Genomic DNA, 19,306 nt, shown 5'->3' with positions numbered 1-19,306 from the left:
CATAAACTCTTGAAAAAAAAAACAGGGGCTGATATAACTCAAGCTGGAACCATGAAATGAAAATCCAAGTGTGATATCTGGGGAATATGTAACTTGAGTACATAAAGAGTTTCGATTTTCCATGTAGAGTATGCGATTCTAACTACACTACAACTAGGTAAATATACACACATATATTCAATACCTTTATCAAACATGCTCGACTGACAAAAGAGGGGAAACAAGCGCATTCATATCTCAATTTCTCTACACAGAATGGATGATATCCTCATTGTATGTGAGTATGTTCTTAGAATCTTCTTCAGCATGATCAACAGGTAATTCTAAAGATATTTTGCTTGGTGTTGATAATTATTCAGAAAATATTTATCTGTAGCATTTGATTGGTAAGATGTAACAATGACATAAACTATACAAAGTTACATAGGAGGGACAAATTATTACAGATCGCAAGTTCACTTACCATTCTTCTTCGTCTTCCCATTGTTTACATCAACATGAACTTGTAACAACCGTTCGTGCGTATTGACCCACTAATAGGTCTGCTATCTCTGCAATTGCAACCAAGTAATATTCTATTAGTATAATTTCCTATTTTCAGTTGATCCCAAATGAGAATAAAATTCAATTATTCACAGAAAATTAATTTACTACTTCGTAGAAAACGTTGCTCTTCGGGGATAACAAAAATATTTTGTTGAAAAAAAATCGGGAGGTAGATATTTCCCGAAGCTGAAAAAATAAAAAAGTTAAGTAAACAGAAAAATAAACAAATTTATAGATAAGTTAATACATAGATAGATAAATGAAAAATGATAACCATAATAACAATGATGATAAAAAAAGTTAAAGATGGGGACAGGTTGTAATAGTTGGACAATAATAATTGTGCCATGTTTCAATGAATGGAAATCCATTCCTTACAGTGGCTGGCAATAATCCTCAGGCCCTCCCATACTGTGGGAACTTTCCTGTAATTACCCCACCACTATTTTTGTTGTTGTTGTCTTTGATTTTGTTTATCTTAGGTTAGGTTAGGTTCTAACCTAACCTAACCCATTCCATTCATCAATAAATACATACATCCCAGAACCACAACAATCTTTGATGAAGGGTGTGCATAGTGGTGGGGCAATAACAGGAAAGTTCTGTACTGTGTTAGTGTGGGACCGTTTCTATGTTGTTACCTTCAAGTAGTAGTAGGAGCATAGCAGTTATCAGTTGTCAGCTCTCCTTAAGTATAAAGGAGGAGGATCAATCAATCAATCTGTTGTTCCAGGTCTCTATGGCAAAACTAAGGCTTCCAAGTCCAGCCACAGCCACAGATTTGGGCTAAAGTCTGTGTGAAGAAATTTTGTGTTGTTGTATGGGTAGGGTGAAAATAGAATGAGAGGCAATCTTGTGTCGTCACTGCATATGGAGCACTTGCAATCTATTGCCACCCCAATTCTGTGTTGGAGCCTGCAGGTCTTCTGCAAGAGAAACAAGGGACAGTGGGTTAATCGAGTGTCAGTATATCTAGAATCACACATCTGTAATTTTTGCTCTATATACATCTTTTCATTCTATCCACACTTACTTCCATTTCACTATGATTCACCTTTACATCTACTTCTCTATTCATTACTACATGTGGGCCTCAAATACTTAAAGCTCTCTATATCTTTAAGCCCTTCACCCTTCATACTTACATTCAACCTGTCACCATTTCTTGTTCATCTTATCACATTACATTTGCCCACATTCACTTTTACTCTCACATACCCTTTCAAGCTCAATGACAATCTCCTTTAGTCTCTCCTAATCAGTTATATTCAATCCCTTGCCCCTGGTCTCTCTTGCAGGAGAACAGTCTCCAGGTGAATGGAATCAGTCTCTTCAAAATCTGTTACACATACACCATCACTTCCTGAGTCCTTCCTCTTAATCATCAATTCCAAACATTTGCCAAGATCTCCGTGTTGTTCATACTAAACCACCACATGAAATAAGCATTTCTTAATTACCATAAAATGGAATCATGAAATAGAATGTTTGACCCATCATCCATGAGCCAGGAGAAGAGTGAGGGAGTAGTGGTGAATGGGAGTGGAGTATGTGGGGACAAAATGGTTGGGAGTGGTGTTATGTCTTTGACTTTGGCTACCTCCCTTGTAAGGGGGAAAAAGTCATTGGTATATGTATGATAAAATTTATTAGGTCATTCTTTAAATTACATTTAATACTCTGTTCATGAAGAAAAAAAAAAAATATTGCATACACTCTTAAATAATATTAGTTCCAGGACACAGGCAGCATAACAAATAGCCTTTACTTTCAGGTTTGCTATGAATCATTTTAACCAAACCGCTATCAGCAATTCTACTTCCTTTGTCGAGTTTATTCAACATAAATCTATCATTTAACTCACTTTGTTAAAGATGATATATGGTAAAAAATCTAATGATATGAATAACAAATAGGACTATAAACTTTATTATTAAATACTTCCATTTTGCATAATGGCTATTCTAATGATGGTAAAAAAAAATATTAAAAAACATTAGATGATTGCTACTCCTTCAAACAGACACCAGCAAGTGATACAAACATTTTGGATGCACTACATTATCCCTATGTAATGCCTGAACTGATTCACATTATTACAGCTACAGAAAAGGTGAATTTTGTTAAAACACAATGGTTTGATTCCAATTACTATTATGTGTCTTCCTTCACAAAAAAAAAAAAAAAAAAAAACAGCATTCATGATAACTATTCAAATAATTTTACTGAACCAAATTAAATAAAAGATAAAAATATGTATAGTACCTATTTTAATCCTACTTTGCTACACTAAGATTGCTTTTAGTGATAAACATGTGCATATATAAAATATCGAGCTACAATCCTTTGCTTTCAACCCTCTGACATCAATTCATTTCATCCTGTTACTTCATGGGACATAAATGTTTGTTGACCATTCCTACTTGCATCTCTTGTTTGCAAATGAGTTATGATGTGTCATCAATGTGTATGAGGCCTTGCTGGCACTGTCTCTAGGCCCTAGGAAAGAACTATTCCACCATGAGTGTACTCCATTCTCATCGCTGGTTCTTGGAAGGCAAGCCAATCTGAAGCATGAGTCGGCAGTAGGCCCATACTTTGACACTTGTACAGGGCCAAAGCCACATTTGCCAGATTGCCAAGTAAATATATCAGTTTCTGAAATGAAAAGAAAAAGTTGATTTATAATTGAACTCTATCTTGTCTCTCTCTCATCTCCTTTGCCATCTCTAGACATCCACTTAATTAGACTTCCTCTTTTTGTGGCTGTCTCACCCATTTCCATTCTTTATATTTCATTTCAGCCTCTCTTACCCAGTTATTTCATGTTATTCCCAATAATGGTCTCTACAAAGATGCTTTCTGTACTCACCTGCAAAAGAACCTGTGATCCTTCTATAGCTTTGAAAGTTGCATTGGTTGCCCATAAAGCCTTGATAGGTCTCAGAAGCATCATGCCCACCATCATGATGGGAAAAATACTGATGCTACTGCCAGCCATGTACATTAGGAACAGGTTCATGGGAACCTGAAAAATAGAAAAACCAGTGGATTACTTTTTTCATTATATATATATATATTCCTTTTATTTTGCTGAGGTTAGGGAGAACACACCCCATCAACATTATGGTGAGGTCCTGGAGCTGCAGCGTCTACGTCGTGGGACCACCCCCCCAACCCCAAGAGTTGGGGGCCAAACGGCAGCAACCACCCCTGGCCACCGGCTCTACGCAGGTGGCACCGATCCCCAAGAGGAGCTACGCCAACCTTGGGGAGTACCACAATCCTTTTTCCCAACATGCAATATTACGTTTTTTCTGCACCGAGGGGTGATTTTCCGGTGATCACCCCTCTTCTTCTACTTTTAGCTGGAGATGTAGAGAGCAATCCTGGGCCCACCACAAAATACACATGCCCAACATGCTCTAAACCCATTACTTCGGGCAGACAGACAAAGGGCTCAGTTCAGTGCAATATGTGCAAAAACTGGGCCCACCTCACTTGTACAAAACTTGCTGACACAAACCAATACACAAACACTTGGACATGTTCTACCTGCCCTCCAGTAACCCCACTCCCACCTCCCCAACCACAGCCAGCACCCTCACCCACTCCCAATTTCCCTCTGCCCTTACCCCCGATTAGTACTCCCCTTCCTTTGTCCCCGATCTCTCCTTTCCCCCCCTCTGACCCAGATCCTACACCTTCCCCACTACCACCCCAACCTCAACCCCAAACGGCAACATACAACACATACAAAACACACAACATCAACATATTACAACACAACATTGACGGTATTAACACGAAAAAAACATGAACTTGAACACTTTCTTAAACAACACAACATGCACATTGCGATTTTACAAGAAACAAAACTAAGACACTCACACAAAACACCATCATTTCATAATTACACCACCATCAGACAAGACCGGACTGACGGCTATGGCGGTGGACTCATCACCCTGATCCACCACTCCATCTGTTTTGTGGACACAAGTGCCACAACCAAAATTCTCCTCCCTACCACAGATAACACAACAGAAATCCAATCCATTCGAATCCGCACAGGCAACAAATCAACACTGACAATAGTTAACATGTACATTCCCCCCCAATCATCCCCCACAGTTCCAGACACCTTCAGGCCTCATTTTAGCCAACTAGCTTCAATCCCCAACCTGATCATGGGTGGAGACTTCAACGCCAAGTTGTCTGCCTGGTATGTCGACAACCCTGACACAGACAGAGGGCTTGATATACAGACTCAGTTTGACTCATTGACTATCATGAACAACACACATAATCATACACATATCCCACACCAAGCCCTCTACACTCCCTCCTCTCCTGATATCACCTTTTGCTCCCCCTGCCTAACCCCAACAACATCATGGAGAGTGGTCGGAACCCTTGGCTCTGACCACCTTCCAATCATCATCACCACCAACACAAGATGCACCCCAGTTGGCCACAGACACACTTACACCAATCACAAGAGGGCTAACTGGGAAGCTTTTATTGAAGTGACAGAACAACATTTTGAAACACTTAACAGTACACCAATCACAAACATAAACAATGCTGTGCACACTTTTAATACAATCATACAAAATGCAGACAAGAGATACATCCCTAGAGGCAACAGAAAATCACACAACCCCAACTTCACACCAGAAATCCAAAGCCTCATCAGACAACGTGACACACTTAAACACGGTACCCCCACACCTATCCCTCAAAACATAGCAGACCAAATACAAACACTAAACACTGTGATTGCCAATAAAATACATGAACAAAAAACACAAAATTGGCAAAACTTTATCAATACACTTGATCACAAAACAAACACCAGCAAATTGTACAAAACACTCAACAGCATTACACTATCCAACAGTAACACTACACGCTCTCACGCAGCAGCAATAATCACAACAACAGATAATCTACCCTCAAACAGACAACAAGCAAACGCACTCATACGTCATTTTGCACAGACAAGCCATCTCACTTCTCACCCTGACGACCGACGCACCATTCGACGTAAGAAAGACTTTCCCACAGACTCAGACTATATACCCTTCATAGACAGTCAGACAAAACTCATAATACATAGTCTCAAGCACTCATCTGCCTGTGGCCCTGATAACATAAGCAACATCCACCTAAAACACATTGGACCACAAGGTATACACGCACTCACAAGCATTGCAAACTACAGCTATTCACACAACACTATACCCGACATCTGGAAGCATGATAAAATAATCACCATTCCAAAACCGAACAAAGACCCAACAATCCCAACATCGCACCGCCCAATCACACTTCTCTGCACCCCCTCTAAAGTCATTGAACGCCTAATACTTAAACTTGTCACACCACATATTCCCCTTGCTGACTCACAACACGGTTTTAGGCCACTACACTCCACAAACACTCTTCTGACAAACCTCACACAAAGAATTTTAGATGGCATCAATTCAGATAGGCCCCACCAAAGAACACTTCTTATAACATTAGACATTAGTAAAGCTTTTCATGCTATCCCCCGCCACAACCTAACAAATAAAATATATAACACAGACATGCACAATAACACCAAAAGATGGCTGGCCAATTATCTGGCAGGTAGGAATGCTTACGTGTCATATAATGGCCAATCATCACACATCAGAAACATTAAGAACGGAGTACCACAGGGCTCAGTTCTATCCCCCACACTATTTAATCTATACATGCATGACTTACCCACACCAGACACCTCAGAAATACAAATCTCTTCCTACGCAGATGACATAACAATCACATGCACACATAGTAACACAGACAAAGCTGCAGAAATAATCCAGCCATACCTTGACACACTCAACACATGGTTAATCACAAACAGACTCAAAATAGCTCCAACCAAATCTACAGCAACACTTCTCACAAACTGGACAAAAGAACACAAATACATACCTCATCTCTACATCAACAACACTCTAATACCACACACAAACACACCGAAAATTCTTGGTGTAACATATGATACATCCATGTCTTTCAAACAACACATCACAAACATAAAAAACAAATGCACACCCAGACTTAACGCACTTAAGTCAATCACTGGAACAACATTTGGACAAAACAAAGAAACTAATATAACAATATACAAACAATGCATACGATCAGTGTTGAATTATGCGAGTCCTGCATGGGCTCCTAATCTCAGTGAGACACACCACAACACCCTTCAAATCATACAAAACAAAGCCCTAAAAACAATTACAGGCTGCACAAATACAACACCTACAGACCATTTACACCATGAAACAAAAGTCCTCAAAGTCAAGGACCACCTCGACACGAGAGGCACACAAACACTTGCCGCAGCCACCACAAACACATTACACCCGCTACACTACATAGCAGAACACCCACACACACCAAGAAACATTAAAACAACACCCAAAGACCTTTATCATGCACAGATACTCTCTTCTCTTCCTCCACAACCACCAAATACCAGCCTCCGGAAACATATTCATAATCATATCACTCACCGCTCCATTAACACACTGAAAGACAACACACTGCTGCATGCCAGACCCCCTGATATCCACCCTTCTGAATCCTCTCCCACGAAAGGACAGAGTCCACTTGGCCAGACTGCGGTGCGGTCACCACCCAGCACTTCTAAGCTACCAGAAGAGGCTGGATGACTGCATTGTGAACAGCTGCCCAGGATGTAACACTTCACCCCATACCATACAACACATAATGGAAGACTGCATTATACACAATCATGCACGCAAACAACACAACATACGCTCTATAAAGGATTTGTGGGAAAACCCAGTTTCGGCTATGGCATTCCTTGGGGAGACGGGACTGCTCGGACAGTCTAGGGAACGACAACAACAACAACAACAACATTATGGTGACACTGAAATAAGTAATTTTTAATTGCTTTCAAGGGAGACACTTCACCTTTTGAGTAAGGAGAGGAGCAACACAGTTCAGGGATTATTCTTAGAGCTTAAAACTAGTTCTAACTTTGCGAAGAAGTCTAGAATGAATGAATGAATGAATGAATGAATCAGTTGTCCCTGGTCTCTCTTGCAGAAGACCTGCAGCTTCAGGTGACCAGCAACAGCCTCCAGGCAGGTTCACAAGTCACTCAGGGAAGATGTATTGTTGTATTGGGACTGTTAGTGTAGGGCACTGAAGTAAGAGGAGTTTTGTGTCCTTTTTATGGTAGTTACACCAAAGGCATTTTCAATCTGTGGCCTTGCCTATTCTGTGTTGATACTGTTTCAATGATGGATGGTGTCTCGAGTACAATCATGCCAGTGTGGCTCTTACTAGATGTGGGAGGGTTTTTTCTGTGGTGTTTATGTCTGGAGGTTGTTGGAGTACTGAGTTTGGTGGTCTGTCTTAATGGAGCTGCATAGCGATCTCTGTGTGTGTGTTTACATGTAGATGTTTTGTGTGGTACAAGAGGTAGGTTGTTATAAATGTTTGTGTAGTATGCTGCTGGTGTAGGGTTTTTGTTACATCCTGTTGGTGGTGCCTGTGAGATGTAGTGTGATAGATGTGCAATGTTAACCTCTTTTATACAAGTCGAATACAATATCAGCTTTTTGGGGATACAACTTTTATTTACAATTGAATTCTAGACAAAAGATGGATATAAAACAGCTACTATGGAGGTTAAGTTTCACTAAACATGATACTCTCTTCTTATCTGGATTCATTGCAATCCTATATACAAAACTTTGATATAATAAGAGTTACATACATATACCAAAGGGTTTTTCCCTCTTACAAGGGAGGTGGCCAAATAACAACAGCTAAAATCCACTCCCACCCATTCCATCCCCATATACCATATACTCCACTCCCATCCATCCCACATTTCTCCCTCTTTTCTTGGTTCCTCCTGGTTGACAGATCATCCCAGCACCCCTCTCACTATAAAAAGATTTGAAGGTACAAAAAGGAAAAAGTGAAAAAACTTTCTCTACACAAAAGGCATATGCTTCAATGGTATGAAATGCATACATATATACATATACCATGGGCTTTTTCCCCCTTACAAGGGAGGTAGACAAAGTCAAAGGCATAAATCCACTCCCACCCATTTCCTCACCACATACTCCACTCCCATGGGTCAGAAGTAATGCAGCAAGACACAGCACATCCACAGTAAGGCTGCTTCATTTAATTGGCAATCTCCTCTCTCTGTTCCCCCATACAGAAAAAGAGAAGACAGAGAGAAATCCCTTTGGGCTGCGTCAAAATATCATTCACACATACTCCCTAACGCCCCCTCCCCCATACCCCCACTCATTCCCTTCCATACATCACAGCATCATCCATACACGACCATCCTCCATTCACTATCTTCTGTCTTCTCCTTTCCTTCCTCAATGGATATCTCCTCTTTCCCAAAGCACCTTTCGCTCCATCCATCCATCTCATCCTCAGTCGGCCCCTCCTGTTTACTCCATCCACCTCTGCCTTCAACATTTCTTTTACTAATCATTCTTCACTCATTGTTTCCATCTGTCCAAACCATCCAAATATTCTTTCATCAACCCTATCTCCCAACTCATTTTCCATCACCATTTTCCTCCTCACCTTGTTTCTCAATCTATCCACCCTAGTAACCCCTACCATACTTCTCAGACATTTCATCTTAAACACATTTAAACTCTTTCTCTTTTGTATTCCATGTTTCTGCACCATACAATGCTGTCAGCACAATCACCTCTTAGCATCCATTCCCAAATGTCTATTTCTCATTACATTTTTTAATCCCTAAAGCATATACTTGCTTCTCTCAATCTACATTCTACCTTCACCTCCACTCCTCCTTTTCCCACCACATTTGCCCCGAAGTACCTAAAGCTATACAATTCCTCCAGTCTCACTCCCTTAATACTTACTTCCAATTTGCTGCCATCCTCTCCCCTTGTAAATCTCATCAGCTTACTTTCATCCACATCCATCCCCAACCCCCCTGCACACACCCCCAAACTCTGCCACTAACCTCCCCAATCCCTTGAAAAGAAAAAGTATGAAAAAATTATGAAAATATTGTACAGAATCAAGTTTAATGCATGAGTGACCCCAGTGCCATTCTCACTTCTATATACAAATTATAAATACACAAAAGTATGTACAGTAAGTCCTTGTTATACGGTACATATCCGTTCCTGAAAACCTTACCGCAAATTGAAATTACCATATACCGAACCCATTATAACATGTAGTAGGATATGGCAGACGTACCTTCTCCCTGAGCTTTCCTCTTCAAAACACGAGCGGATACCGTTTCTGTGAATTTTTCTTACCGTAAATAGAACTGAGGGTAGTAATTACCAAATACCATAACTGTGAATTTACCGGATAAAGAATTACCATATAAGGAGGACTCACTGTATACTTTTTGTATATTGGGAATTTACTGTACTCAAATGCAAACCTACTTGATGTGTACTCCAAGCAATTTGTAAAATAATAATATACTATTTCAATACAGTATCTTTATGTACTTTACACAGCTCTAAACTTACGGATTTCAGTGGACTGAGTGCAATATCCCAGGCCTTCTTTATGATGAGTGATGGGTCAGTCTGGCGTGTTCCTTCTGCATGCACCTGCATCACAGATCCCATATAACCAGGTGGGGAAGGCAAGAAATCACCTCCTCTTTCGCTCCTTCGCCCTGCTAGGTCCAGAGCCCATTTCCTTCGTGGAGCGACAGTACGACTTGACATTTTGTGAAACTGTAATGATATAAATATCTTGTTTTAGATGAGCTACCTTTCATAGTTGGAATTGACCCTATCTCTCTTTTTTTTTCTTCAAATAACTTACAAAGAGAAATACAAAGGAAAACAATAATCTTATTAAAATGTAGATACAGCTGCATTATAAAATCCAATGGATTCAAATACCTTCAATATCATCAATCTAAGTCACAAGATATTGTATATGCGACACTGAGATTTCATAGTTGTGTTGCATGATATATTCATATATCCATCTGCAGTGGCACAGCCTGAGAATGGCCACATCCCTCCCCAAAAATTGCTGTATGTGTTTGAAAATAGAATAGTAATCTCATTTGTTGTATACATGTTTAATCTATAATATCAAACGTTACATGTTTAGAGAATTGAAAAAATATGCAATTCCATGTAGAAAGTCTTGTCTATATATACCTTTTTAGACTTCCTTTACTTTAGGTGTAATATGTATGAGTCTATCCAAATGTATGCATAGGGAATCATTGTGGCCCCTCCCAAATTGCATATTTGGCTGTGCCTCTGTCCTTTTGGAAACTTCATACACTTTTCACACGTTACTGTAAAACTCTACAATTAGTAACATAAATCTTACAAGACAGAGGTATTTACATATAACTTAACTGTGAGTTAAACAGGTTTTACTGAGGGTGTAAAACCACATGACAATGGATACTTTAAGCAGGGAGCTGTGGGGTACTGGACAGTCATATTTCTGAGCAGCTGGTAAGCTATTTGTTTGCTTTGTCTAAGTTAAGACAATGAAGCTAAAGCAACACATGAAATTATGACAAGTCTGTCATGGAACAAGGCTCCAAGTGTGACTGTATAATATATCAATGTATAATAAACTGCTAGATGCATAAAATTTAAAGTACAATGGAAACAGGGAGGAAGCAATGAGAAAAATGGCTTGAATGAAAAAATAAGCAGCCACTCACTAAAGGATAAATTTCAATGCTGGTTTTGAGACAAATTAATCATTATAAAGGCATCTCATTTTTTCTTGTCAGATCTATACAGCTGTACTCATTCTTATAGCTCCTATACTTTAATGTACATTACCAAATTTCTAACATATACCACTGCTGGTCATTTATAGCAAAGGAACTTGTTTTGTACAAGTGAGCCCACATTTCAAAGCATTGCATGGTCAAATTTGTATTTTGGTTACCAGTTATGAATTGCATCTCGTTTTCTATCCAATATACCTGATCTTATTTTTTATCTAAAACTGAAATACCTAATATTCATTTATAGTAAACTACAACTCAAAGACTCACACCAGAAAACTGACTTCAACCTACATTTCATTTATAAATTTGACTTCAGCATTTAAATCCTCATCTAGCCACACTGAAACTCTCTCATACACACACACACAGCACTACATTCTATTTGTCCGCTTCAATAAAAGACAGTATCCTAAAGAACTAAAATGTAAAAAATAGCAATTCAAGTGTACTGTATGCTACATTAATGTTCAAATTCAAAGAAATAATTGTTTTGAAACTCAGACTTTTAAGAATTTGAATGGCCTCCAGGAACAAATTCTGTTTGAGTTCTGAGGTGCCACAGTATATGGTATATAGTTTACATAAAATATTTTGGATGTTGTTTCCATCACAGGTGGATCCCCTATCCCACCCAGATAAAATTTCAAATTCCAAGTATCAAAGGACAGGTGTGAGTTATTGTCAATATCGACAGAAAATTAAACATTAGACCACATTTTCAAATAACAATGTTGATGATAATATGGTTTAAATTCACAAACTCCTCCCATCAGAAGGCTAGGATGGTGCCCCTTACTAAGGACTTTGTAGCATGGAATTTAATGAACCATGCCCTTGGTTCAACTTCACCGGTGGCAGGATTCGAACTGCCACCCCCTCGACCTTCATCACAAGCAACACCCCCATAACCCGCTCAGTTTAATGAAATGAAACTCCTACCAGGAGGCTAGTAATAATAATGACAATTGTTGCCGTGAGTTGAGCTACTGATTGTGCTGTACGAAGGTGGAGCTGTGCCTGTCATTTATGTAGAGTGGAAGGAGGGGAGCACTCATTGGTTGCATGCTCTCCTTATGTAAAAAGGGGAGGAAATACAGTTGAAGATTACAGAGAGATCTTGGGCCTAGTCCAAAAGCCAAACATCAGCCCTTTGGGGCTACACCAACAGATGTAGGTAAGAACAGTACAATATTTTTTATTTACAATTAAATTCTACACAAAACATGGAAATAACACAGCTGTTATTGAGGTTGCAGCTTCATTAAACACGATACTCTCTTCTTACCTGAATTCCTTACCTGGGGGACCTTTCCCTTGGAAGCCATGCCCTAATAGTCAAGCAAGAAGAGACGAGAAAGTTCCAAACCTACCAATGTGCCTGCCTAAACAAATAATGCAATGTTAAAAACCAAAATGTACACTGGTAAGTACACTGCACATAGCTGGGTAGAGAGTCCATTCACAATACTTTCAAAGGGATTCAAGAACAATTCCCATGTAAAACTTAAAAATTTCTATGATCAGTAGTCTTGACAACTAAGGTGGAGGGAGGGAGGGAGGGAGGGAGGGAGGGAGGGAGGGAGGGAGAGAGAGAGAGAGAGAGAGAGAGAGAGAGAGAGAGAGAGAGAGAGAGAGAGAGAGAGAGAGAGAGAGAGAGAGAGAGAGAGAGAGAGAGAGAGAGAGAGAGAGAGGAGAGAGAGGGAGAGAGGAGAGAGAGAGAGAGAGAGAGAGAGAGAGAGAGAGAGAGAGAGAGAGAGAGAGAGAGAGAGAGAGAGAGAGAGAGAGAGAGAGAGAGAGAGAGAGAGAGAGAGAGAGAGAGAGAGAGAGAGAGAGAGACCTAACTTAACAGTGATGTCTGATTTTTTTATACCTTCATCAGTTTTACCCTGACTGGCTAACTTTTTACAGATCCCTTAGGTTAATGTTAAGCTGCTAATTGATCTCCTGAGATAAACATTGTCAAAACCTGTCAACATCCTTAGTTTCACTAACAAGTACAGTCCTGCTCCCCTCCTACTTTTATGAGTACTCTAAGTTAATGACACAGAAAGTCCCACACTAATACAACACAGTTAATACCTATTTCATTTTATTGGAAGGTTCAGAGACTATCTCCTGTGGGTCCCATCTCTCTAACACATCTTGGATGTGAAGATTAATAATAATAGATTTTACCAGTTTACATGAATTTGTACACACTAGCTTCCTACATCACTAATAGTAATGTTTATTTTTATTTGGTTTGTGTTGTCGTGTTGTGTTGATATCATTAATCTACATCACTAATGGTGATGTTTCTTTGGTACATGTACATAATATCTCCTCATTGATGCATCTATTATCACAATAACCGATTGTGCTTGTTCATTGCTCAGTAGAGGCGGTGACAACATCCTTAAGAAGTGTATTCCATAAATTCACAACCCTTACACTAAATGAATTTGTATGAGATAAAGTTTTCCAGTGCCCTTGTTTCCTTAGTTTACATATGTTGGATCTTGTTCTGCCTTTATTGTACTCAAAGAAGATACTTCTGTTGCTATTCTTAATCCCTTCCAAGATTTTATGTTTTGATAAAGTCTCATCTCTGACTTCTTTGGTCTAATGTTGCAAGTCTAATTTTCCCAAACAGTTCCTAATAGTTAATGTCCTTTAGCTCCAGAACTAATTTTGGCCTTTGTCTCTGAATGTTCTCCAATCCCTGTATGTCCTTTCAGTAACATGGGGACCAACTTTGCACTACAGTGTCTTACACATCTCAATGACCATATATGAATTTTTTTTTCTAGAAGTGCATACCTAAGTGATATATAAATAAAAATTTAAATACTCAATCTTTAAATTAAAATGCATCAATGAAATATTTGTTTTTCTTGGCAGAAATCGATAAAAATAAATTCTAAAAGGATATACACCAACTAACAGAGCTGCGACAATAGATTCGAGATGCCATGGTGTCATCTGTCCAGTCCCAACTGTCAACATCCTTGACGATGACATTGAGCTTGATTACCTCTAGCATCACAGGTACTGCATTACTAAATGCAGGTTAGGTTAGACCACTTTATAATACTTTAATTTTTTGGACTTCTGTATCTATCAAAGATGGCATCTCAAGGACCTGCAGTGACTCTTTGGTTGTGTACGGCTTTAAGCAACTATTTCTGTTAATGATTTCTGCCAAGAAAAATGTATAATATATTGATGTATTATAATTTACAAAGTTAATATTTAATTTTCTATTGCTATTGTGTGCACTTCTAAAAATTTACCAAAATTTATCTTAGTAGGCCATCAATCCGCTGCTCTAGCAATAAGCTGCACGTGTTCAAGATTCGATGAGACAAAAACTCCTAGATCTTTGGTCAAGTCTCATGATTTCAACTCTTCTCTAGTTCATTCTGAAATTCAGGGTTTCTGTGTCCAATATGCATCATCCAATAGTCCAAAAATAGTCCAATGTTTCTTCCTAGGGAGATCAAAGGGAATACCCAAGGACTGTTGCCATCCATAACATGGATTCGAGGCTTGATATATCTAAAACCTTCTAAATCAATGACTGGGTTTCTTGTGGCTAAAAGTAAAATGGATTAAGAGAAGTGTATCTTTGCAAACTATGATATCTAGGTAAGTATGACATACATAATTCATGACACTGGATTTGTTAAGACTTGGTATAACTAAAATCTTAAACAATGATAATGGATTCCTGATAGCTAAAAACATTTCAAAATTTGATAAGGTTATTTCTCCTAATATAATATGGTAAGATAGTGAATCCTAGTCAATATTTGGCAATACCTACCCTATACTAACAAACTAGCCTAACCTTACTTAACCTAACAAAATCAATGGTAATATCATTAGTGTGAATACTTTATTTTTGATTTACCGTAAGCACTACTACCTTTCAGAAATTAATTTGGAACTGGCAAACTGAACCACCTTATATAATAAAAAATGAGTTATAACTTACCAGAAGTTTGAGGAGACTTTCACCTATTTATGAAGATGGTGCATGTAAAACTTAAGTTTAAATAATCTTCATCTACTTACTTTCTCAAACGTCATCTGCATACCATGAAAATCATGACCCTCTTTCTTTGGATGCTCAGTTCTATATTATTTGATAGCTACAGTTTCAGGATACTTAAATTACCAACAATTAACCATTATAGTGAAAATACTGGGTAAAAAAATACTCAGTCAAAATGAATCCCTTGTGATGCAATTGCGAGACTTCACCTACCTACCCTAAGCTATCTTTAACATACCATTATGATTAATAAAATTTCTTTAACTTTAGTCTTGATCAAATATTTTAATGGTACTATCACATCAAAATAATATAAGTGACCATAACCTTCTTTACTGTACAGTGCAAAGTATTATTATACCAATTATTGTAGGTTTACCTTTATCGTCTTTACTCACGACAGGTTATGATGACAACCCTGTGTTTACCGACTTCAGTCCTAGATCCCTTGAAGTAAAGAGATGCGAAATATAAATTTACTAAACTGATTAATTTATTGAATCTACAATTTACGATATTACATTTATTTTTTGTCAATTTTTATATTCCATTTATTTGCTAGTATAATCACAATAAACAATCTACTTATAGGGTATCTAGAGTATGACAACTGAGTTTCCTTCGATTGCTTTGTAAATGAGATGAATTAGTTCGAAAATTACAACTCACAGTTACAGTTAACTTCTGGAAGAATCTTTACTGAGTCTGTGACTCCAATTACAGAGCCTTGATGGACGCATGTTTTGTTATTATACTTCAATTCTTGACACTAACAAAACTTATCAAGCCTTAAAAAACAGCATTAGAAAACCTGTATACAAAGAATGTACTAAATGTCTGATGGAAGTCAAAACATTTGCTGGTGATGCAATAATAGGTACTTGCTTCCTAGTTCCTACCATTACAGTAGAGAATAGGGCATAACAGGGGGTCCTCGAGTTACGTCGGAGATCCGTTCCTACGGACCGACGTAAAGCGATTTTCGACGCAAGTCGGAGTTACCATAGCCTAAGTCCCTTACCTAACATAAAACACCCTGAATTTCTACGTATACATCAAGGAACATAATAAACCCACATAAAAGAGAGAACATAATTATAATATAGACAATTTACAAAAATGAAAATGAAAAAAGAACAATCCCAAAATGACAGATGGAATTGTACAAAGTTATTTAAAAATCAAAACAGTTCTTTACCTCTAAACCTGTGGTTGGCTTGGGCGTTGCAAAGAGGGAGATACCGACTTAATGTAAGGAGGGTGAGGAGACTGGAGATGCAGAACCTGTAGAAAGTGGAGGAGGCAGTGGGGCAGGGGAATCAGAAGGTGTAGAGGGTAGTGGAACAGGAGATGCTATAGCAGGGGCTGAAGAAACTACATATGTGGAGCCTAACGAAACAAGAAAGTCAGGACAAGTTTCATAAGTTGCTTCAAGTCGATTTATAATAATAATATTATCATTATTATTATTGTTATTACTATTATTATTATTATTATTGTTGTTGTTGTTGTTATGATTATTGTTATCACTATTATTATTATTATTATTATTATTATTATCATTAATATTATCATTATTATTACTATTATTATTATTACTATTACTATTATTATTATTATTACTATATGGGATTACGACCGAAAAGTCGAAACGACGCATGTCGAAGACGACGTAAATCGAGGACCCCTGTATATACTTATATAGAACAAGCTTGCGATGTAAATGATCTGGTGTCTGTGGAAATTTTAACCAAGGTAATATTGATTGGAAGCATTTACCTTGTAGAAAATATTTTGAACACTTTAAATTCTGTGGCGGACAGACTTTAACCCAAGTTTGGAACCTACAAGAGGTGACAGAATATCAGAGTTTATACTGACTTTGAATCCACATCTAACTGATAATTTGTCTTTATTGCCACCACGATCTTCAAGTGACAACACAATTTAATTTAGCGTAAATTAATAAAATAATAACTGAGTGAAAAGCCAAAGTTCTTATCTACAGACAAGCATTTTTTTCAAAATGAAGAAAATTCTGAGGAATTCACTTGAATGACAGAGTTGTCGAAAAAACTACAAGAGAGAAATGGGAAATCTTCGTAGACGTCTTCACCGACTTAACTCCAGAATGCGTTCAATTGCCCCACCGACGCGAGAATGAGCTTCAGTGTATTTACCTAATTACCTAGTTGTATTACACGGGAAGGGAGCTATGTTCGGCGTGACCCGTCTTTGTGTCTTTCAGCATCAAGTTTGTTCTTCTTGAATATTGTTTGCAACCATTCGGGCACCACAAGTTGTGTAATTGTCGCCGCCAGGCCGTGTTCCGCCTGCAGCGGTCCTCACATGTCGGAGGAATGCTTCCAGCGGCACAAGGAGGGAGTAGAAGTTACCCCCAAAGGCATCAGCTGCCAGGAGGAGCACAAGGTCTAGAGTGGCAACTACAGTGTGTGGAGGCAGATCCTGGCGAAGACCACCTCACTACCCGGCCCTACGACCTCGCCGAGAGCCTCAGCATCGGGTCTTCACCCCCAGGACACTCTCCCTCTCCCGCCACCCCTGATGACGACGGAGGTGTTCCCGCACCTGCAAGCTCAAAGGTCACTTTCTCCCTTCCGGGACCCTTCGCCAAACCAGCAGGGGTCCGCCCCTAAGGCCCCGGTCCCACGAGCTGTTTCAATCGCGCGGAAACCGCGAAGGTACCACATAGTCACGGAAAAATTGTGCGGTTTTATGTGAACGCCTCCATGGACTTATGTTATAACTGAACCGTCAAAGTTCAAACCGCTAGTGTGAACAAGACTTAACCCTTCCCAGGTATCCACCACGCCCAACCTGACTACCCTTCCTTTCATGATGAAGGTGGGCATGCGGGAGTTTGTCACCTCCATGGCAACTGTTGTGCTAGAGTGTACTCGGTTGGTCCCTCACATGGGGGGTCATATGCCCGGGGGGCGGCAATTCTAGCCAGGACTTGCTGCCCACAAAGCTGACAAAATAATTATAATAAAAAAAATGTCAAAGATGCACTGACTATTTTACCGTAATCGACGATTTTTGCGTTAGAATCAACAAAACTTTACTCCTTAATTTTCTCTTAAATCATGCAGCACACAGCAAATGCGTTTTTTCTTTTTGATGTATGCCAATATCCTATAATCATGTTGCAAAAATGAAGGTCATAGGCATTACGGTGTGGAGGCGGGAAGTGGTGATGGTGTGTGTGTGTGTGGGGGGGAGCACTTAAACACTTTACCCCAGGGTGACACTTAACCATGTAAGGGCTCTGGTAATAGGACGACCAACACCACAGCGGCTGGGGCTGCTGAAGAGGACAATTTCTTTGACTAAACCACATTCCCCAAGGCTAATACCTCCTCTACCCTGAATGCAATTATTGCCTTTCCTCCAACCAATGCCCCTTCACGGGCCAACGGTGAAGAAAGCCAAAGCTCTGTTTGCACAAAAGGCCAAGGTTACAGCCAAGAAAAACAACAGACACCCATCCCAACGCTGCTCACAAAACAGAACCTGACAAAGTTAGCTCTTCCTTTGACGGGGAACGAGAGCCCAACTCCAGTGGAATATGATGAAATGAGAAAATCAAATCTTTGGTGCAACTTGTTTATTGATGAAAAACTACATGGACTTGAAATCTTGCTCTTCTAAGCCACACAATGAAGACCTTTCATCACACATATCCACATATAAACACTTCTTTTAGACTACAGAGGATGAAACTGTCAGCACTAAACGGTAACATGCTAATGAAATAAAACCATAACATAACATACTGCTATCATAATTTTTTGTACAAAATTCAAGGAATCCTATGACAACTATGAGTTTATTATACAATAAAACTCATCTCTATTTATGGAAAAATACGTGGCCGT

The 19,306-nt window shown here is 39.0% G+C and overlaps 1 protein-coding gene across 4 annotated transcripts; it reads right to left on the bottom strand.

Moving 5' to 3' along the window:
* Positions 1–2,177: 2,177 nt before the first annotated feature.
* Positions 2,178–15,855, bottom strand: EMC4 (ER membrane protein complex subunit 4). 4 transcript variants are annotated; one of them, XM_076185523.1, is made up of 5 exons: positions 15,787–15,835; positions 10,773–10,915; positions 10,122–10,334; positions 3,419–3,574; positions 2,178–3,204 (listed from the first exon to the last, which is right to left on the bottom strand). In XM_076185523.1, the coding sequence occupies exons 3-5, from the start codon at positions 10,323–10,325 to the stop codon at positions 3,046–3,048; spliced, it is 519 nt and encodes a 172-aa protein (XP_076041638.1). In that variant the 5' UTR covers positions 10,326–10,334; positions 10,773–10,915; positions 15,787–15,835; the 3' UTR covers positions 2,178–3,045. The 4 variants fall into 4 exon arrangements, with proteins under 4 accessions (XP_076041638.1, XP_076041635.1, XP_076041637.1 ...); XM_076185520.1 differs by lacking the exon at positions 10,773–10,915 and adding an exon at positions 12,670–12,753 and having other exon boundaries at positions 15,787–15,805; XM_076185522.1 differs by lacking the exon at positions 10,773–10,915 and adding an exon at positions 12,657–12,753 and having other exon boundaries at positions 15,787–15,803.
* Positions 15,856–19,306: the final 3,451 nt, after the last annotated feature.

The sequence above is a fragment of the Oratosquilla oratoria genome, chromosome 5, assembly GCF_046742065.1.
Source record: "Oratosquilla oratoria isolate Oo_2021 chromosome 5, ASM4674206v1, whole genome shotgun sequence".
Classification (NCBI taxonomy): domain Eukaryota; kingdom Metazoa; phylum Arthropoda; class Malacostraca; order Stomatopoda; family Squillidae; genus Oratosquilla; species Oratosquilla oratoria.
Note: the sequence above shows the minus strand (reverse complement) of the source record. Positions and strands in the feature narration are given on the sequence as shown.